Here is a 23,557-nt window from a genome sequence, read left to right as displayed (position 1 = left end):
CCATTAAACTTTATGTAAGAACTTGCTCTTTGTTTCCATCTCTTCCAATGGCAGCTACTACCTCTCATTTGTAGTCATTTCTTAGACTTTATGTAAGAGCTTCCTAGGTTGTCTATTTCTTCAGGTAGCCACTACTTTTTGTCTGCATATATCTTTTGAGAAACATCCATCTAATCTTGTCACTCTTCTATAGCCAGCCAAGAAGTGTTTTTTACATGCATCAAACCAGGAATATATCCTATCAATAGACCCAGTATTGGGGAGTGGCATCTTAATAACCTCTATATAAACTCTACTGCTGGATATTGAAGTGTACATTCACCAGCATAGTTTTAAATCTATGCTCATTTTTTCTTCGATCTCTATCAATGTACTCATCACGTTGTACTTGGCCTTTTTGCATATATTTCCAAACACATTAATCCCTAGTTGCTCCTTCACTAATTATTTCAATTAAGGACTCTTGAGTTTTGACATGATCTTGATGGTATTGAAGAAGTGATTAGTTGACCACACACTAGTTACTCTTTTATTGTCTAATACAATACCATAGTTATGTTCATCCTTGAATCACTTGATGTGGAATGAGCCAGTAATCTTACTTGGTGCTTCATATACCTTCCATGAGAATTCTCTTGTGCACACTTTGCTCTGACATATTCCTTGCTTTGTTCAACAATTGAGTGCTTCATAATAACAATTCTAATCAGTTTTCGATAATATGGAAACCACGGGATTTTAAGCCTTTGGATCTACATAGAACTACTTCATCATCTTAATTCTAATCCTCTCATGTAACACTCTCATCATCATCACTTTAGTGATATTCCGTGTCATAACCATTTGCCACTAAAGCTTCTTGTTCCCTCTTATTCACAACTTGATCTAGTTCCTCAAGTGGTGCATTCCTCATTTACTAATATTCCTAACTTGTTCTCTTGGCTATGCAAGTTCATCATCATCATCATCATCACTTACATGCACCAAAGGTTCATCATCTTTATAGATGGACAATGCAACTTCCCAACCTTATTGTACTCCAATCACTTTTCATCAAGTGTATCTTAGTTATCAGATCTACTCCTTGTCTTAACTTGCTGAAGTCTCTCTTTAGTACTAGTTCTATGCCTGGCCTTAGTTTTCTTTAGTCTCTATTCAATACTAGTTTAAACCAGCTCCATAACCTACTTGGGCACTCTGTTCAATATTTGCTTCACTTTTCCTTCTCTAAATCATATCCATGACCTACCTCTACATCCTCATCTTCATCTTCATCACCATAACACTAAAAAAGTACATAAACATTATAACCATGAAGATAAGGGTAAACAAGTTCCCTAGCACCATAATCATCTTGAAACAATCTTATATCTTCCTTTAAACTCTTACCAACTACCCTACAATGCAATTTCTCTCTTTTACAAACAAGCTATTCCACAATATCCCTATCGTATTATTTATGTAATAATCTACTCATATTGACTCTACCAATATCGTTATTTCCAGTCATCACCAATGATAAACTCCCCACCGTATTAAACATTAACGAGTGCAGTGATATCACTTATGTCGATATTGGAAAAAGAAAATGTCAAGGAGCAAAAGACATAGAGACAACCAATTGAGCGATTGGGCCCCACAACTGCACCAAATTAAATAAACAATAATTGATTTTGTCTATGGGTGGAAAAAAGCCAACAATCTTCCCCATAAACATAATAAATTACTCAACTTTTCTATTCTAAGATTCTTCACACTGGCATCAGTCCTAATTTACTGTATAAGCTATGGCCTTTCTCACTTTACTCAACTAGTAGCCATGTCATTTGGTTGATTTTTCACTTTGATCTTAAATCTCTTTAAAGAAAGCTACGTCAAATATGTTATATAAGTTAATCCACATAGGATTTGTCATTGGAGATATATTGCCAAAGTCACTCAATTCAATGTTTCTTTTCCAAAAGTTAAGGCACTTCATTGATTGATTGTAAAGTTATAGCACTAAAGTGGCATCCATAGTTGTCATGACCCAATCTCTCTACCATTGGTCTTCGCGGAAAAGAAGGCGGGAAAGGTTGGATTTAGAAGTACTTGACCATGAGAGTTCCCTTACGGTTCTCATCCACAAAGGCGTCATCACCTTACTTTTCGGGCGAACCTCTTGTGAGTTCACTTGGTCATGATCATGAACTCTCCCAAGCTCATACCCCGCGTGACAACAGAAGGTGTCATGACCCTACGCTAACATCATGGCACGTCTTGATTGAAGGTTTTAAAGTCGAAAGGAAACTAGACGTAAATGTGAGTTTAAGGATATTATTACGATCATGATAGCCCTCTCAAAATGTATATCCACCAAATGTGGCATCACTTCATCTTTTTTAGCTCACCATCTTTAGTATTTTAAATCATAACCATGAACCTTTTCTTAAGGTTCATACACTTCACGACGGGTTTATTAAGCGATCTAGTTGGTTAAGATAACCTAAAAATAATACGGGAGTTGCCATTAGTCTCATTTTTGGAGGCCGGCTAGAAAACCCAATCAATGGTTGGGAGTAGTCTCTCGATTTCTACGCAACTAGACACCTAGGTTTAGGGGCTTAGGTTACACTAATATTTTTATTAGTGCCTTTTCGGCACCTAATAGTATGTCGTGTTACATAAGATGTTGATGCATTTCTTTTTAACTTTTCATAATCGTTTATCTTAAACTAAGTGATCATGCGTGAATTTTTCATGCCATTCTATTCCTAAAAAGATAAAAAGAAGACACTCAATTGAACTTAAAGTATAAAATGGTAAGTAACAACCAAATACAGTGGTAAACCTATCATGTAATTCTTAAAAAAAATAATTAAAAGCAATAAAAGGTAAATAAAGAAAAAGAATCCGCAACTCATTTGGTATATATACAAATGAGGAAAACCCGAGACATATGTTGGGGACAAATGGTATAAAATTATGATTGGAATGGATATCGACATTCCACCATCTTCATGTCAACTCCGTCTTCAGGATCCTAATCTAATTATAATCTAAGAACTATAGCTAGGTACATACAATAGAAAGAGACACTCATAAACATCAAAATAGTTAAAAGCATGACATGAGATGAAAATTAATCAATCAAACAAGGCAAGATTTAAAATCAACCAAATTTGGGCCTCAGAGTTGGCCTTTACAATTCTTGCATAAGTCCCTCTAAACTCCTATCCAATTCATTTGATGACTTATAACTATTATTAATCATTTATGCTCTTGCATAGCCAATAACACTTGTAAGTATCTATAAAGATGTTTTAGGTGATTTCCCAAGATTTTTCCTCAGTATTGTGCATCACACTTAACATACATCTAGAATTCACATGCATTGGCATGAATTAAACACATGGGTAGGTTTTTAAAGCTTTATTTTTCAACCAATCAACCAAGTGAATGAACTTTCAGCGGATTACTAATCATAAACAAGAGCGTTTTTAATGAATGGCATGATTTTATGCATAAAGGGTACATATGATGTTTTAAAGATGAATTTGAAATTATTGATAATGAAAAGTAATGTTTTTGAGATAAAGTGATGTCTTAGTTGTGGAACACATTTAATTATCAAGGCTAGCCTAAGGCTTGCATAAATATATGAATCATAGACATTTTTAATACTGTCCAATCCTCAACTATCATAATGCCAAATCAAAGTTATGAAATTTCACCATAACACAGGTAAAAGGGTAACAAACAGAATTTGTTAAGGGTCCAACTCAAGAATCTCTATTGAAAAATTGCCACAAAAATAGAAAATGTCTGCCTAAACAAGGGTAAAAATAGGGTTCCGAATTTAATCATAAGTCAGAATTCTAATTTAGTTTAGAAAAAGAAGAAGAAGAAGAAAAGAAAGTGGGTCTAATGACGAACAATTTGCATGAAACCAATAGCAATTGAAAGATTTGAGTGTGCCTTAGGACTACCTAGAAGGGTTCAAGTCCTTTTGATGTCAATTCAGTACTCTAAAGTTGAGGTTTGTGAAAGTATACACATCAGTTGTTAAGAAACCATAATACAAATATGCATTATGAAGTCTCAAAATCACTCATGCAATGCACAATCGGTGTGAAAATCACACACGACCAAGAATTGGATGCGATAAGTGATTAGGGTAAACATCTAATCCTAAGTCGGCATGTGAAAATGCCATGTAGGTCAATGTCAATATAAGATGATTTAAGACTATAATGAGATAATTCAAGATTTGTAAGTGCAACTAGTCCAATTATGACATGATTTTTACATACCAAATGACATTCAATCATGATGAACCACAAATGGATAGGAAACTTGTAATGCGCACTTTAATAGTCAAGAACACATTGGCACGAGACTACGAGAAAACGTGCACATGACAAGACCTTAAATTAATCTCAGCATAACAGAAAAGGTTCGATTTAGGTTATCTAAGAAAATGTAAAAATCTAGTGAAAAATTTGGCATATTGAATGCATGTTGGCAAATATTTTTTGCTAAGACATCAAAATCTAATTTTGAGCACACAAATCATGACAAAAATGGCAAAATAGGTGTGCATTACTAAGCATCTTAATCACAGCAGAACCTTCATGTGTTTACACATGCTATTGACATACCAAATGGCAATGAAATCATACAAATCATGTACCGATAGAAAGCACATGATGTATATTTCACACTTCATGAAGATCCTAAAGCTAAATGAATTCATCTGTATGTTTCAATTTTGTCAAAATGCACCTCAGATTATTGTGGGGCAAATTAACCTATACTCAAATTTAAGCAATTTTGACTTACCAAAACTTATCCAAAAAATCCAGAAAAAAAGTATGTCATACATGAGACGATTAGAAAAAATACCTTGAATAAAATTTTCTCAAAAATCAATCATAAGAATTAACACAAAAATAGCAAAGTTAAAAGGTGGACTAACAACAAAAAACTTATTGAAAAATCTATAGAATCTAGCGGATTGCGATGCGTTTTTCGAGGTTCAAATATTTGACTATTTGGGCTATGTGACCTATCAAATCAAAGATCTTGGAATGTACTTTCTAATTTTAGAGGTCTCAAGTCGAAATAAGGCCATCTAATACCTCATTTTAGGCCAAATAGCAACCACGTCATAGATACACGAAAATTATAGATTTGCACTAAAATCACATAATCAACCACAAATTATCTTCAATCTCCATTCAACCTCAACAAACCAATGATCAAACCTATCAACAATATATCTAAGCATTTTGTATAGTTCCTAATGCGAATCCTAACCCTGGTTAGCTATTCTAACCTTGCTTTATTGGATTTAAGTTCTTGATTATTATCTTATGCACAATTCTATCAATTTTGACATGATCGAATGAATCTATCTTGCCGAAACTTAGTCGAACCTCGATCTAAACTCCAATAGACAGATTATGACACTTCAAACCACCTTAAGGTTGGTTGGGCTGTCAGTTCAATGCCACGATAGAAACTAGTCCAAGATGGATCGATTTAGGATGGCTAGAAGGAATTGAGGTCATTGGCTGAGTTTTGGTTACCATCAATGGTTCCTTGACCATGACAAGGTCAAGAACTGACTAAAGTAGAGACTGGCAGCAAGCGAAACTAGCAAGAACTGCCGATGGCCACAAATTTATGAGATTAGGATCATCAATTCAATCACTAAATTTGAACTTCAATTGAGTGGAATGGGAGGACGTGAGGCTTGCCAGAGGAAACGCTGGCCTTAAACATGTTGAAGAGTAGCTAAGGGAGGATTAGCGGTCAATTAGCCATCGATCAGGACCACCAGATTGCTAATCAAGCCAATTAACTTAAAAATTGGCTTGGTCGTCGGTTCCTTCAACTGGAAGAAAATTCATTAGTTCAAGCGAAACAAATGGCCGTCAGAGGGAACTTCAACTCCTAGAGAATCAGGGAGAGAGAGAGAGAGAGAGAGAGAACAAGGCCGTCGGGGGGCTAATTGGCAATGGCAAGCTTGCCATAATGTGACGGTGGCTCATGGAGAAGAACAGCAAGAGAAGAGAGTCAATGAGAGAGGGTGAGAAAGAGAGAGAAGAGAGAAAGCTGTGTTTAGGGAGAGAGTTAGTTGAAGAAAATGAGATTCCCCCTTCCAATTTGAAGGGAAAAAACCTATTTATGCTAACTCCAAATCGGTTGATTTCAAATATCAATTTGATCCGATGGTTGAAAAATTGATCTAATGGCCAAATTAAGTCTTTAAAGGGTTAATCATCATTAAGAGGTGTCATGCAACCGATTGGATGAGTTCAATTTGCAAAAATTCGAGTTTAAAAGGAGAATTGCACTTAAGGGCCTAATTAGGGGTCAAATTGCAAATTCATGAAATTTGAGAATCAATCTACAAAATCGTGAGAAAGTGAGGGCGTATGAGTGAAATTGACATAGAGAGGATTCTAGAACTAGTTGCTGAAAGTCCGAAACTGGCCGACAAGGGGTTGAACCGACCTACCCCGCTGGCAATCAATTGGATTGGTCAAGCCGGTTCACACCAATTTGATTAGTTCTTGATTGATTCTAGCCTATTCTTGCCGGTTCATGATTTTGTGGCCTTTTGGGTTCAAAATTTATGCAATTTCATCCTTTAAAGACCAAATTGAAAAGAAAATTTGCATGCTTTGAGGAAAAATTGTCCAAATTTGATTCAATTAGGCTGATAAACTCTATAAATATAATCTATGGACTCTCTATTAACCTAATTGAGTGCTTATTATTGGACCAAAACCATGGGTACATGAGATCAACCCTTGAAGGCCATAATGAATAATTTTGCAATTCCTTGGCTAAGATTGTAAATTAATTAAAATTAAATTAAATTAATGTTACAATAAACCTATTCAACTAATTATCCATGTGTAGGATCACCTAATGTATCCAAATTGACTTTGAACTGAAGTAATAAAACTTAGGCAAAAAAATGAATCAAGATCTAATATTAAAATTGAATCTAAATTCATGCAATTGAATCCTAGTTTTGAATGGGTCAACTTATCTTCAAGAGAGTAAAGTCCCTTAAATTGGGAAGTTCTCATGAAAATTTCTCAAAATCAACTTCGGATTCGGACTTCTTAAGAAAACAAGTGGAAAAAAAATTATCCATTCGTAAATTATGAATAAGTGATTTTGACCCCCTAATTAGGACTTAAAATAGCAATTCACCTTTTGATGTGTAATTCGGAAAATTGAATGCGCAAGTGGATTTATAATAGTCCCGAGACCAAATGTCGTAAAATAAACTATATCTAATTATGACTAAAATAAAAGTAATTTTATTTTTAATCGATTTAGAACCTAAAATCAAGTTGACATTAAAAAAAAAAAGTATTTCATGACTTTTTTACTTTTATAATTTTTTTGTCAAAGGTTATGACCTCTAAAAGCTTGATTTTTTAGCCAAATTTTTAGATTTTGAGAAATTGATCTAAGAAAAAAGAAATTAAAACTAAATGATATCTTTTTGGATGAAAAGCCAATTTATGACCCGAGCATGATTTTTGGTTACAGGATTAACAAAAAATTTAACTCGAAAGTCAACCATTTGACTTTTTGGGTTTTTCTTGAAAATGAAAAATTACTTAAAAGCCACAATGCAAAATAAATAAATGAAAAACAATACTTTTTGGTCGAGAAATGATCTCCGTCGCAATCGAAACCGAAGTCTTGATTTTTATCTTTTGACGTGTCGACTAAAAATCGGGTGTTAATAGTAATGTCATTTTTCATTTTCCCTATAAAAGTACATGTTTCTCATAGTGCATTATTCCACATTTCCGCTGAACAAAACTTTTAAATTGGATTGGTTTTCCATTAAGAAAATTTGCGTGATCGTCACTTATTAATTAGATGAGGAGGATTAGTCTTGTTTCTTAAGGAGATTCTCTATATGCAAGATTGAAGATTTCTTGAAGAAAAAAGCCCACAAATTTCAACAATGTCGACTAGAGAGAAAGCTCCCGGCCCGTTCACTTAGGTAAAATGTGGATTTGGCCCGCTCATTAGGTGAGGTGAGGATTTCACACTGTTGGACCCTCCTCCACATTTAAGGCTTTTATGATAAAACATAAAAATAAATACTAAGAAATTAAGCATTGCCAAACCCAAAAACATTAATTATTGAATTTTAAGTACCGAAAATAGAAATAATAGGTTTCTCGATAACAAAGTCAATTGACTTTTAGGGTTTTTATTGAAAATGGCTAGAAAATTATCTACAAATGAAAGACCAATGAAAAATAAATGGAAAGTGACACTTTTTTTTTGCTCAAGAAATGAGTTCCATTGCAATTAGCAATCCTAACCTTGAGATTTTATTTTTTGTGATGCATTGACTAAAAATCAAATGTCAATAGCTACCCATTTTTGAAAGAGAGTTCGGAGAAGTTCCACTCAAAGACTAAATGAAATCTGTAATTTTTAGTTGGCTCTACTAGAGATTAAAAATTAAAAGGAAAAAAAAATATGATTAGAAACTTACCTTGAATGCTTACCATCGAACCTTAGTATTGCTTGCTTATCCACACACTCCGTCTTCTCCTCTCTCATTAACTAAACGAAATTAAGGAATTAAAGAAGGCTTACCTTTTTTCCTCTTTGCTCTTTGACTTCTTTTTTCCTTTTTATTTTATGTCAGCTGGCCCCCGAAAAGAGGCGGACTTTTCGGACCCAGCCAACCGTACGTCGCGTGATGACGAAGGCACAAAAGTCCTTACGAGAAACAAGAAAGGAAGGCATTTTGCACTTTCCCAAGAGGGTACTTAAGGGGATGGACATAAAGAGCAGTTGCTCTTCTGAATTATGTCAGAAGATTTCTCTCATTCGATTTGGGGTTTGGACCGTTACGTTCTCCATTCAGTCAAGTTGTGCTGAACATCGGTCTTCAGTATCAGATGCCCAACTTCGACATATTTCGTGAAGTCAAGACATCAACCCAAAACAAATTATAGTTTAGTGACCTAGATTGGAATAAGTGTGAACTCAAGTGGCCAAATTCACTATTAATTTGTATGACGACACTAGCTTTCATTGAATAATTGAAGACTTGATGCAATCAATTTTTGCGGAAAGCGAGCGATCAAATAATAAAATAGACATAATAAAAAAATAAATTGGACACAAATTTACATGATTTGATTGTAGCAACCTATGTCCATGGTAAAGCAGTAACGAATTTCAATATAAATCAAACGATATAAAAAGATTAGACACTCGAGTTACTTGTCTAAATCCTAATTATATCTAATAATGCAGCAGTATTTAGCTCCGAAATTCCTGGCGAAATAATCTCTCAATCTCACGAACGAATTACACGCAAATCTTTTCACAAGATTTTACAGCTATAAACACTAATCTTTCTTGGATATAATTACGTTAACAAAATCAACGGAAATAGCCCACACTACCCGAGCACTAGTTTGGGCGCTTCAAGTCTTTTCTCGCATCAAACACGGCTTCCTTTCCAAGCACTCGCGTAAAAGGCGGTGCTTCAAGATCTCACGAAAAAAAGACGTTTCTTCAAGGCTTCAGAAATCTAGCTGTCCAATAATTACATGTATATACCCAAGAAAAAGGACGGTGCGCGATGACCGACGAATTTGAAAGGAAACCATGCAAGACCGGTCAACCGGTCAACGAGTCCAACTCTTGCACCTTCCTTTTCTTGAACGTAACTTCAACGAGAATTAGGGAAAAAAAAATATTTCTAAATCTTTTTTTTTTATTCTTTCTCTCACCCAATTTTTCCTATTCTTGTTTTATTTGTAATCCTCATCCAACATAGCTCAAACGAGATCTAAATTTCCACAGCAAATATTTGGATATCCGGAAATAATAATAATTTATTTCAAATTTGTTTCGTTATGAGCTCAGATTCGAGACATATTATAATATCGCATATATTCTCAAAGTTGCATTTGGAATTATAGAGCCGATCATATCATATGAACAAGTTTTCTATTGAAGTCTCCCCAATCCCCCATGTCACTTGAACAATTGACCCTTTTGAATTAAATTTGTTTCGGACGAGGAAAGATCCGAGCTCCCCGTTTGAGCTCGTCTTAGGTTTGGACAAATCGAGCTCTGCCCTCCTTGACTACATCGTATTTAATCCTATAATGTCGTTATTTTCGCCGTTTATCTTGGGGATGATGATCGGTCTGGAAAGATCGGCGTGTTCTTTACATTATGGTCTTGACTCTGTTCAGACCCATGGACAACATAAAATAATCGTCACTGGATGTCTCAAAATTCAATTTTCACGTTCTCTCTCTCTCCATGGCCATCTACTCGGAATCAAAGCTCTCGTTGCGCCATTTGCTTCTCTTCTTGTCCTTCTTCGTGCCGCTTCGATCGAGCTATTCTCTTTCCTTCAACATTTCTCGGTTCGACGGCAAGGTCACAAATATGGTCTATGAAGGTGACGCGAGGCCGAATGGCGGGACCGGGACCGTCGACTTCACTAGTGCTACTTACTACTGCCATGTTGGCCGGGCATTTTACACACAGAAGCTGCGGCTCTGGGACTCCGCCACCAGGAGACTCACCGACTTCTCCACTCGCTTCTCCTTCACCATCGACACGTGGAACCGGTCGTTGGAGTATGGGGCCGGCTTGGCCTTCTTCCTTGCCCCGGTCGGGTTCCAAATCCCAGTCAATTCAGTCGGTGGCTTCTTAGGCCTGTTCAACACCACATACAGTGACTCGTCTTTGAACCGAATTGTCGCGGTCGAGTTTGACCCCTGCGCCAATTCCGATTGGGATCCTCCATATGAGCACGTTGGGATCAACATAAACTCGATCGCCTCGGTCGTGACCACCCCTTGGAACGCCAGCTTCCACAGCGCCGACAGCGCTGATGCATGGATTGTGTACAACTCCACGACCAAGAACTTGAGCGTTTCTTGGAGCTACCAGACCACGTCAAACCCAAACGAGAGCACAAGTATTTCGTATCAGATTGATCTCACCACTGTCTTGCCCGAGGAGGTGATGATCGGTTTCTCAGCCGCGACTGGCTATTACATGGAACGTCACCAACTTGAGTCTTGGTCCTTCAGTTCAAATCTCGAATTCGAGGAACAGCATAGAAATGCAAAAAGGACCAAGTTGGTTGTCGGTGTAGCAGTTCCTCCTGGGGTCCTACTCTGCGGCATCGTGGTGATATCGGCAATCCTCAGGAGGAGGAAGAGGAGGAGCGAGGGATCGGAGACGGCAAACTTGATGTCCATAAACGGCGAGCTTGAGAGAGGCGCCGGGCCACGGAGATTTACGTATGCGGACCTCGTTTCTGCTACCAACAACTTTGACGAGGAGAGGAAGCTGGGCCAGGGCGGGTTCGGGGCGGTCTACAAGGGATATCTGGTTGGGCTGGATGCGGCAGTCGCGGTGAAGCGGATATCGAGAGGTTCAAAACAAGGGAAGAAGGAATTCATCACAGAGGTGAAGGTGATCAGCAGCTTGAGGCACAGAAATTTGGTGCAGCTTATAGGTTGGTGCCACGAGGCGAACGAGTTCATGCTCGTCTATGAGCTCATGCCGAACGGTAGCCTCGATAGGCACCTCTTCGGCAAGAAGCGCATTCTAGGTTGGGCTGCCCGGCTCAAGATTTCGGTTGGGCTCGCCTCCGCGATCCTCTATCTCCATGAGGAGTGGGAGCAGTGCGTGGTGCACCGGGACATCAAGTCGAGCAACGTGATGCTAGACTCGGGGTTCAACGTCAAGCTCGGAGACTTTGGGCTGGCCCGCCTCATGGACCACGAGCTCGGGCCACAGACTACTGGGCTGGCTGGCACATTCGGGTACTTGGCTCCGGAGTACGTGAGCACAGGGCGGGCAAGCAAGGAGTCTGATGTGTACAGCTTCGGGGTGGTCGCCATCGAGATTGCTACGGGACGGAGAGCCGTTGATCCGATGGAGCAATCCTCGCATGTGAGTTTGGTGGGGTGGGTGTGGGACCTTTACGGGAGAGGTCAGGTTATTGAGGCCATGGATGATAAACTCCAAGTGGATTTCGACCAAAATCAAGTGGAGCGCTTGTTGGTTGTGGGCTTGTGGTGTGCTCATCCCGACCGGAGCCTGAGGCCCACCGTAAGGCAGGTGATTCAAGTCCTCAATTTCGAGGCTGCGGTCCCGGTTCTTCCTAATAAGTTGCCGGTCGCAGTGTACAACACGCCGTTGCCACCGTCCGTTTGTTCCGGCGAGCCTTTCATCACTAATAGCATCGAAGAGGGTCGTTGAGCGGGGGTGATTTACTATGGAAAGGAGGGAACGAGATTACGTAGCGCAACAGTGAAATTTGTGTTGGTGGTTTTTTTTTTTTCCAAGTTTTGAATCTATGTAAATTCTTGTTTGATAACTCAAGTGAATTTTTGTTCTGAATTCCAGATGTTTGGTTCGTTTTGAAGATGTGGAATTGATGCCAAAACTGGCGGCGACTGCGTAGAAGCGTCCCTTCCTCCGTGGGAAACCGTCATTGCATTTCATAATTAAGAAAATTAATGCAGCTTCCTTTTTTGAACTATGAATGAAATTGTTGTTTTGTACTTAAATTCAGAATTCAGGTGATAATGCTGAGAAAACTATGGTGATGTAATGAGCTCTTGCTGTATTAAATTAATCTCTCGGCTTGTCAGCCAAATGACGGCTAATTTGGCACGTGGTTCTTGATAATGAAAGAATTGACCTTTCAAAAAATGCCTAGGAAAGTGGTCAGGCCATAATTAAAGACTAGAGTAGGAAAGAAAGACTACCCGTGTTACATCATATATAACAACCAATAGGTCAATGAATTGGTTGAAACGTAATCAAATTATTTACAAACTCCTTTAGTGCTAGTGCAGATATTAAAACTTTTGTAAACTTTAAACTTTGGATCTTCTTCAAAACTATGCGATGAAAGCAATGACAATAGAAAGAGGGATAGTGAATATCGTGAGAGAGATTATTGTGATTCGGTTCTTCTTTTGCCTACTCCAGTCTTTCGTCTCTACTGATCCGATCAAGCCTTATCCACTAGTATTAACAAATATTACAAATTGCTTTCGGGCAGAACTTGTTTCTCGTGCAATTCACCTTTCCGCAAGACTAGTTCTTTTGTTGCTGCCGCACAGTAGAATCAACCCTTTTATTCTACCGATGCCCCGTAATAGTACCAGAGCTTTCACACCCTCCACTGTTCCCACAGTGGATTTACAAATCCCTTTGTCAAACTTACACCCATGAGAAATATCTACCCTCTGTTAAACCTATCAACGAGCACCGTAGAAAATATGACCTGACAGTTGACATGATATTGTTAATACTTTTTAAGGATGAGTTGGGCTAATGGCCACATAAAAAAAGATTTAAAAAGAAAAACAAAAAATTGCGTTCTCACAATATTTTAGCATTATTAAGTTGGGCTAATTTTGCATTAGTGCCCAACTGAGTTTTCACGTCACTGATTGCCATTTCCTGTGCATGAGTTTTGCGAAGGTGTGAATGCTTTCTCACAACATTTCATTACTAGATCGGATAAACAAATTGCACTTCCACATAAAAGAAAAGGAAATTAAATGCGCTATATAGCTCAAGCGAAGTTGTGTTACGCCGCACGCTCATGTGAGAGAGTATGACTAAGAGAGAACGATTGTGACAATACCTTCCATTTGCAGCCAAGTAAACATTCTGCAATAGCTTTCTCTCTTTTTTTCCATATCTTCCAATGGCAACCTATACCTCCCATCTGCAACCGAGACTTAAACTTTATGTAAGAAGTTTTTGGTGTATCCATCTCTTCCAATAGCCGCCAATACCTCTCATAAATCCTTTGAGAAGCATCCATCTAACCCTATCATCTTTTTATAGCCAGCCAAGAAAGCCTTTTTGCGTGCATCTAAGCAAAAATATGTCTTGTCAAACTTAGCCCTAGAATTTGGCGATGGCCTTTCAATATCCTTTATATAAACTTTACTGCTTGAGTTTTGATACCTACATTCTCCTACATAGTCACATATCTATACAAAATTTTCCTTGTACAAGCTCATCAATGTACTCATTACCTTGTACTTGATCCATTTGGATTGATTTCCAAACACATTACCCTCTAGTTGTTTCTTCACTAATTGCTTCAATTGATGACTTGATGTCTAGCACAACTTTGATGGTGTTGAAGAAGTGATTGACCAATCACATATTGATCACTCTTTTGTTGTCAAATACAATGACATAGCTATATTACTCATGGAATCACCTGACTGGAGTAAGCTAGTGCTCTTAGTCAATGTTTTATCCCATTCATGGACATTCTCTTGTGCACACTTTGTTCAGACATATTCCTTGATATTTCTAGTGAAATCAACATGTTTAACAATTGAGTACTTCACAATTGCATCTCTGAATTATTTTGCATCATCAAATTTCCTAAATAGTAACACATGATTTCTAGCATTTGGATCATAGGTATGAGACCTGTTATTCCTTCTAAAGAGAACTACTTCTTTATCTTCATTATCATTGTCACACCCTACACCTTGCCCTCGTCATGAGAATGGGACATCTGTTACATCGAGATTAATTTATGACATCCCGGGATGCATCGCCATCCCATTGATTTTATCTTTCCACTAAGCACATGTGAAAGCATGCAATCTCAATCACCCAATCAACAACAGCAACGGATAATAAGGAAAACACATATACATACTATATAACTTGTTGGAGAAAACTCTCTTATTTTGAAGTTGACAAAACATTTCCATCAGTCTAGTCTGAAGACTTCAAGACTCAATTATTAAAGTCTAATGAACTCCATACTCTGTTGTTAAAGTCTAAAGATTGCAAGACTTAAGACTTAAAAGTTTACCATCACTGTCAGTTTCTTGACCAACGAAGAAAAGACTTATCCAGATGCGAGTTTATCTTTAAGGATTTGGTTCGTACGGTTTAAAGAAGATCTTACGGCTAAAGATAGCACTTGTGATTAATTATTCTTATTGGAATCAATTCGGTTAATCAAGATCTTTTGAAAGGCGAAGTATACTTAGAGGTTCTACTTATGTAAACCTAGATCATGATTATATGGGCAAGTAGGATTGGTAAGCTATTATCACATTCCTTAAACGACTCGAGATCTCCTTGATTGATTCCGTCCAACAGGTATATTTGGAGTACTCATTTGGAAAGTGCCAATGGATATAGAGACATGAATGAGTATATAAAGAAGACGCTCAAATTCTTCGAGTGTGTGCGTGAAAGAAAAATTCTAAAGTCTGAAACTTTTAGTTCTTTGCTTTCTCATTCATTGAGCTTAAGCTGTACTCAAAAGAGAGATTAAATACTTGTGAGACATTGAGGAAGTGTTGTAGAGTCTCTACACTGTGGAATTAAGGATGTGAGATTGTAAAAATCTCTTTTGGTTCATAGTAAAATTCAGCTAGTGGGATGTCAGTGCGGGAGAGTGGACGTAGGCTTGGTCTAAACTGAACCACTATAAACCTTGTGTCTCAATTCTCTTTCCCTATACTCATTGCCTTAATTCGTAACTTTATCTAACTGCTTATAGTCTTCTACATATTCAATCTATTATTCTTGAAAGACGAGTTAATTTGTTGAAAGTATAGCTAAAACTTGCTAGAACACCTATTTTTTCCCTCTACGTGTCTTTAATAGCCCTATTAATTTGTATTAGAGCCTGTGTACTCATTTAATTGAAGTGTTTTTACTTCTGAGTTAAAGATCTATGCTAGTATGTTGGCTTTAGGTTTTGTTGAAGGCCAAAGCAACACCATACCTCCTTACTTTGATGGAAATGAATATAGCATATGGAAAAATAAGATGAAGGCATTCCTAAGATCGAAAGATCCTCTGGAATGGGATGTGGTAGAAAAAGGAATCATTCATAAAGCTGTATCAATTTCAGAAAGAGGAAAAGAAGTTGCAGATGCTAGTGAGATGACACAAGAAGAAATAACCAAGAGATAAGCTCTTGATACTAAAGCAATTTACTTTTTATATTGTGCTTTATCTCCTACTGAGTATAACATAATTTCTTCTTGTGTGTCGCGACCTAATTTTTGGGCGACCTGTTTTTCGGGTGCACCACCTAAAACTAGGTTAATGGACTACTAAACTTTTACACTTAGCTTGGACTCTCCCAAGCCCATACCAATTCGCGACTTAGGGTTCAAACATTTAACACGCAAATTATTAATAACTAGGAGTCGCCACTAATCGGTTTAGGGTAGGTCGATTAGACACCTAAGTAAAATAAAGGGAGATTTATTTTACTCCTACGAACCAGAGACTGAGGGTACGGGAACTTGATTACACTAGATTTCTCTAATGCATTTTCGGTACCATTTCTTTTTAATTTTTCAAAATGTTTTTGCAAGCAGCTGATTTATTTTAACCTAAATTACTCATGCAAATATGGTGACCACACGAGTGCTCATCCATTATTAAAGCATTCAAATAAATTGCATCACACAAAGCAAGCAATCATTTTTTTGGGTTTTCTTAAAAATTAGATGAAAATGCATTTTAAAACTAAATGACTTAATCTTATTAGTATGCAAATTTTAATTAAATGGGCCTATTATGCAAACTAATTATTATGCACCTCATGACCTAATTTCACTAATTAACAAGCTCTGATTAAATAATCCTATTATGCAAACTAGTTAACATGTACCTAGTATTTTTCGTATAATTTTTTTTATAGAAATTCAGAATTCATGAATACCTTAATTAAAAAAAATGATAATTTTCTAATTTATTCTAGGGATTAGTTTGACTTAAACCCTATCCTATCTTAGAAAACTATTTTTTTGGGAAAAATAGATAATTAGAATATGCGAACATTAACTAAAACCTTAAAATAAAATATTTAGGTTCAACCCTAACTTATTCCTAAAAAAGCAATCCTAAAAGATTTCTAATTTACTAAACCTAAATGTCTACTATATTAAACCCTAATGTCCTATATGCTCGTGCAATTTTTTTGAATATTTTGATTTTTTTGATTTTTTAGTTTCTTTTTGGTTTTTTTTATAAGCTGAATAATTGTCAAATTATGGTTAAGTCTAAACAATTAATATAATCACTAAATAAAGGATCAAAATAATTGAGAAAATAACCCGTCGTCTCACAGGTTAAATTAACAATTATTCTAACCCTAATCATCACAACAACTTAAAATAATTAAAAAATCTGGTCCGAAGTCTTACGGACCAAATTAAATAATTATTATGATTTAACAATTGAGATTCTACCAAAAGCCCAAAAATTAAAAATAATTAGAAAAATGATCCGATGTCTCTCGGATCAAATTAATAATTATATCAATTTCGAACAAAATCCCTACGGATAATGCATACTAAATTCACAAATATTAACATCTACCATTACAAATTAAATACTAAACTAAAAATGCTGTCAAATTAAATAAGCAAAAAAATAACGTAACAAATAAAATAAACTAAACTATAAAAGTAAAGCAGAATAAAATAAAAAGAACAAAAAACTACCTAAAGGTAAAAGGGGGGGTAAACCGGACAGCGTTGGTCTGTCGTCGGGGCTCCGGCGGGAGCGGCTGCAGGTGGACGGCGGCGGGCTTGAGCTCGGGGCAGCAGAGATCGGTGGAGCAAGGGCACAGCGCGGGGTCCGTCGGGGCAGAGAAGGGTCGCGGCGACGGGGCTCGGGCTGAGGCGCGGTGGCGGAGTCGTCTGCGGTGCGGGGCTCGGGCGGAGGCGCGGTGGCGGAGTCGTCTGCGGTGCAGGGCTCGGGTCCAGGCGCGAGGGGCTGTTGGCTGCAGATTCGACGGCGTCGACGGTTGCGGTGGTGGGCGCGAAGAGCGAACCGGAGAGGTGGCTAGGCGCGACGGTGGCCGGCGTCGTGGTGCAGGCGCGGGCACGGGCTGGTGTCCACGCGAAGAAGAAGAACAGTTGCTGCTGCTGCTTTTTCTTTTTTTCTTTCTTCTTTTTTTTTTTTTCTGTCTCCTCACACGACGTCTCTCTGCTGTACCTTTCTGCAGAAACCAAAACTCACTTTTGGTGGACTTTGACTCATGCAAAAGGGAAATGAACAATAGAAATAGAAGATGATCCCCTTTGTACGAATTCTCTTCCCTATTTTTTTTAGCTCTCGCTCACTTTTCTTTTTCCTTGCACTTCTGCAGGTTGTCAGAAGAGAAGAAAAATGACTTTTCTTGGACGACAAAGGAGGTTTCCTCTTCTTCTTTTTCACTTTCACGAATTCTCTCGGGTTTTCTTCTCACGAAAATTTTCACAAATTCCCCCAATTTTTCGCGCCCCCAACCTTGTGCAGGTCAACTCCTTTTATAATGCTTTCGCACGGCCACTTTCTATGGTAAATTTCAAACTTCCATCTTCATTTGCATTAAATTAAGAATGCAAATCGGAGCATGATTTCGCAATCGCTCGATTTTGCGCCGATTCCTTCCATTTTATAAAAATCATTGCCCTTTATTTACCTGATTTTAAAATTGTTTCCGCATTTAACAAAATCTGAATATTCATCAGAATTTTAAAATTCCATGCATAATCAATCAAATCAATCTCCCTCATTTTTTTTTTCATTTTTTCCTTTTATTTGTTCTAATGCAATTTTTATTTTCTTTATTTTCCTAGATTTGCTAAAAATAGGTGTCAACATTGTGAAACAGTGAAAGAAGTCTGGGATAGATACACATTACCTATGAAGGCATTGATCGAGTGAAAGAAACAAGAATCGATATTCTACTCAGACAGTGTGAAGCCTTCAAGATGAAGCCAAGAGAATCTATTACTGATATGTTTAGTCGTTTTACAGAGATTGTAAATGGTCTGGAGTATTAGAAACAACCAATCTCAAGACCAATGAAGGTCAACAAATTGCTGCGTGGACTCTCCATAGACTGGAATCACGTGAAGACTTCAATAAGGGAAACTCAAAGGATCATGCCGCTTTCTATAGACGAGTTGGTTAGCACACTTCAGTCTTATGAAGTGGAGCAAATCAACGAGGAAGAAGATCCCAAGGGTAAGAAGTCAATTGCTTTAAAATCTAACGATGACTCTAATGTTACAGACTCTGAAGATGATATGGACGATGAAGAGTTAGCACTTATGATAAAGAGGTTCATGAAACTGAACAAAAAGGGAAGAAGATTCAATTGGAAGAAACAAAGAACTCAAAAGTTTCAAAACAAATCAATTGAGGATGATGAAACAAACAAAGATGTAATATATTTTGAATGCAAGAAAAAGGAACACATCAAACCCAACTGTCCTCTGTTGAAGAAAAAAAAAGGGAAAAGCTGAGAAATATAAAAATGCTCTCAAAGCAAAGACATGGAGTGATACTTAATGTGAAGAAAGTGATGAAGATTATGCCAATATATGTCTAATGACAAAATCAAGTTTAGACTCAGACTCAGAGATAGAATGAAATTCAGACTCAGACAGTGAAATCGAGATAAACAGTTTAAAAATTCCTATTAAAGTCTCGAAATATATTGATGAACTTTGTCTCAGTCTCAAAACCTCTCTTAAGAGGATTTCCGAGCTAAAATGGGAGAATTCTACACTTAAGAAATAAGAAATTTCTTGGAAAGAAAAGTTTGAAAATCTAGACAAAAGCTTTGTAGTTTTAAAAGAAAATGCAGACACTCTTTCAAAAGAAAATACATTTTTGAAACAAGATATTTCAAATATTTGAAAAAGATTTTCAATAGGATCTGAGAAGTTGTAAAAGATTCTTTCAGTACAAAGACATTATTTCAACAAGTCAGGATTGTGAATGACCCCAGAAACCATTCCTTTGATCGATTTTCCAAAAGTAAATGAAAGAATCAAATAAAGACCTACAAAAACTTTTTATAGAAATCATTTTCAAAAAATTTTTGTAAAACCTGTTGGCCGAAGTGCTCTCAAATGTTCAAAGTGCAATAGGTCAAAACATTTTGAGAAAGATTGTCCTATGATTTGGAGGCCTGTTAAGAATGATTGGGGAGAGACTATGTTTAAAACTAACTTCTCTAGACCCAAAAAGATCTGGGTACCAAAGAAAGCTTGAGTTCTTTTTATAATTGCAGGTCACTATCAAGAAAAATATTAAAATGGTATTTGAATTGTGGCTGTTCGAAACACATGACTAGATATTCAAATTGTTTTATAAAACTTGTGCAAATAAATGGTGGAAAAGTCTCTTTTGGTGGAAACAACAAATGAAGAATTGTTGGGTGTGTAACTGTAAAAATTGGAAGTCTCACAATCAACAATGTCTTCTTGGTGGAATGACTAAATTACAATATGTTCAGCATTAGCCAATTGTGTGACATTGGATTCAAAATCAAGTTCCAAGAAGGAATATGTTCGGGAACTAGTAAAGATCTTTCTCAATCTTTTACCGAATGAAGATATGTGAACATTTATCTTCTAGATATAAAACCAGAAAGATCCTGATGTCTAATATCGATTCAAGATTAAGCAAATCTTTAGTATCGAAAGCTTGGCCATGTTAACATGAAGCAAATTGCCAAGATCTCATCCAAGAATCTTGTTCATGGAATGCCCAACCTGAAGTATCAAAAATCTGACTTATGCACACCATGTGTGTTAGGAAAATATGTTAGAAGCTCTTTTAAACCAATAAATCAGATTTCTATTAATCGTGTTTTGCAGCTTTTGCATATGGATCTCCTTGAACTAACCAGAACTCAAAGTATTGGTGGAAAGAGATATTGCCTAGTAATTGTGGATGATTATTCACGATTTACTTGGATTTACTTTTTGACAAGTAAGTCTGAAACATTTTCTTACTTTTCAAAGTTTGCAAAGAAAGTTCAGAATGAGAAATGATATGCAATTTCAAGCATACGAACAGACCATGGATGTGAGTTTGAAAATCAAGACCTTGCCAAATTCTATGATGAATCTAGTTTTCAGCATGCTTTCTCTTCTCCATACACTCCAGAACAAAATGGAGTTGTGCAAAAAAGAAAAAAGAAAAAAAGATCTCTACAAGAAATGGCAAAAACTATTTTAATTGAAAGTAATATTTATTCTCGTTTTTGGGCTGAAACAATTTATACAGCTTGTTATATTATTAACAGAGTATTCTTAAGGCCTATTCTGGAGAAAACTCCTTATGAGCTATTCAAAGGAAAGAAGCCCATTGTTTCTTATTTTCATGTGTTTGGTTGCAAATGCTTTATTTTGAAAAATGCAAATGATCGAATTGGTAAGTTTGAAGAGAAATCAGACAAAAGAATTTTCCTTGGCTACTCAACCTCAAGCAAAGCCTATAGAGTATTTAACAAGAAAACTCAGTCCGTGGAAGAATCTATGAACGTCAAATTCCAAGACTCTTTGCAGAATCAATTGAGTCAGACTCAACTTGAAGAATCTGAACATGCTTCAGACTTTACAAAGTCTACCTCCCCTGAAGAAGCTCAGACTTCTGAAAATCAACAACAAACGGAAGGATCAACTGAATTAGAAGATCAGCAAACTGTTAGACCGACCAGTAACTGGAAGCATAAGTTTAGTCATCCCAAGGAATTCATCATCGGCAACATTGATGAAGGGATTTCACACGATCCAAAAGGCGAGAAGAGTCTAGTGTTCTGGCAGTTATTTCTGAAATAGAGCCCAAAAGCATAGAAGAGGCCTTAGATGATGAAAGCTGGATTGAAGTTATGTAAGAAGAACTCAGACAGTTTCGCATCAACGATGTCTGGGAATTAACTCCTAAACCAAAAGGTAAATCCATTATTGGAGCTAAATGGGTTTTCAGGAACAAGATGGACGAAAAAGGAAAAGTGGTCAGAAACAAAGCAATACTCACGGTCAAAGGATATACGTAAGAAGAAGGGATAGACTATGATGAGACCTACGCATCAGTAGCAAGGTTAGAAGCAATTAGATTATTACTTGCTTTTGCTTGCTATAAAAATTTCAGATTATTCCAAATGAACGTCAAAAGCACATTTCTAAATGGATTTATCCAAGAAGAAGTCTATGTGGGAAGATCCAAAGAGACCAGATTCAATATTCAGACTGAAGAAGGCTCTATATGGATTAGAACAAGCACCTCGAGCTTGGTACGGCAAGTTAAATAAGTTTCTAATTCATAATGGTTTTGTTAAAGGAAAAGTGGATACTACTTTATTTATTAAAAGAGAAGGTAAAGATTTTTTACTCGTTCAAATCTATATTAATGATATCATATTTGGATCACCCAATGAAAATCTGTGTAAGAAGTTCTCTAAGTTTATGCAGGATGAATTTGAGATGAGCATGATGAGTGAACTATCTTTCTTTCTCGAATTACAAGTGAAGTAATTGAAGAAATGAATTTTCATTCACCAAGAAAAATATGTAAAAGATCTCGTTAAAAATTTCAGATTGGAGAATTGCAAAAAGACTGAAATACCAATATCAAGTTCTTTGAAGCTGGACAAAGACGAAGGAGGAAATAAAGTTGACCAAAAACTTTACAAGAGCATTATTGGTTCACTTCTTTATCTTACCGCTTCTAGACCTGACATTTTGTTTAAGTTTGTATCTATGCAATATTTCAATTAGATCCCCAATAATCTCATTTAAGTGCTACAAAACGCATCATCAAATATGTTGCAACTACTTTAAATTTAGGTCTATGGTATCTCAAAGAATGAGACTTTACTCTCATTGGATATTTAGATGCAGATTTAGCAGGTTGCAGAGTTGATAGAAAGAGTACCTCTGGTATGTGTCAATTGCTGGGAAACAGGACAGTATCTTAGTTCTCAAGAAAGCAAAGCACTGTAACTCTTTGAACAGCAGAAGCAGAGTATGTGGCTCTTAGAAGTTACTATTTTCAAATCTTGTGGATAAAGCAATAACTGAGAGACTTTGGAATAGAAAACTCGTGCACTAAGATCAAATGTAACAACACCAGTGCAATCAGTCTTACAAAGAATCCAATTCTCCACTCAAGAGCAAAACACATAGAGATTCAACATCATTTCATTAGATATCATGTTCAAAATAGAGAAGTTATGATACAGTTCATCAATTCAAAGAATCAACTAGCAGACATATTTATAAAGCCTCTGAAGAAAAGCTTATTTGAGTCTATTCACACCAGACTAAACATCACAACTTTTATCCAGATCTGAAGGTGTCCAGACTCAGAGGTAAAATCTGAAAGTGTTCAGACTTAGAAAATCAAGAGTTATGACTGTAAGTTATTTCGTACTGATAATTTTAGTTAAAGATTTGAAAAGGTGTAGTCTCTTTTTAATCGCTAATTGATTGTTATATTTTTATGGTAGTTTTTCTTTTTAAAAAAGGCAGTTATCCATTTTCAAAAAAAGGCAGTTTTATTTATTCCTTTATAACGATTCATATACCCCGGTTTATTTGCTTTATATACTGTTGTTTTTCTTCTTTGTTTTCACTCACAAACCCTAGAACACAGAACCTTACTTTCTTACTTTTTCTCACTAATTTAATCCATAAAGTTCTCATCTTTTTCGCGAATCGAG

The 23,557-nt window shown here is 36.7% G+C and overlaps 1 protein-coding gene across 1 annotated transcript; it reads left to right on the top strand.

Annotated features, from left to right (window-relative positions):
* Nucleotides 1–8,245: 8,245 nt before the first annotated feature.
* On the top strand, nucleotides 8,246–12,285 carry LOC104416951 (L-type lectin-domain containing receptor kinase IX.1). Its single transcript, XM_010028283.2, has 2 exons — nucleotides 8,246–8,312; nucleotides 10,358–12,285. The coding sequence occupies exons 1-2, from the start codon at nucleotides 8,246–8,248 to the stop codon at nucleotides 12,283–12,285; spliced, it is 1,995 nt and encodes a 664-aa protein (XP_010026585.2).
* Nucleotides 12,286–23,557: the final 11,272 nt, after the last annotated feature.

This window comes from Eucalyptus grandis, chromosome 8, assembly GCF_016545825.1.
Source record: "Eucalyptus grandis isolate ANBG69807.140 chromosome 8, ASM1654582v1, whole genome shotgun sequence".
Taxonomy (NCBI): domain Eukaryota; kingdom Viridiplantae; phylum Streptophyta; class Magnoliopsida; order Myrtales; family Myrtaceae; genus Eucalyptus; species Eucalyptus grandis.
The sequence above is the reverse complement of the archived record's forward strand: the minus strand, read 5'-3'. Positions and strand labels throughout refer to the sequence as shown.

Excerpts from the sequence above, each read along its gene's own strand:
- LOC104416951 (XM_010028283.2), top strand. The coding sequence starts at position 8,246 with ATGGCTAGAAAATTATCTACAAATGAAAGACCAATGAAAAATAAATGG. Across the intron at positions 8,313-10,357 it reads GAAAGTGACACTTTTTTTTT|GCCATTTGCTTCTCTTCTTG; the intron begins GCTCAAGAAATG and ends AGCTCTCGTTGC.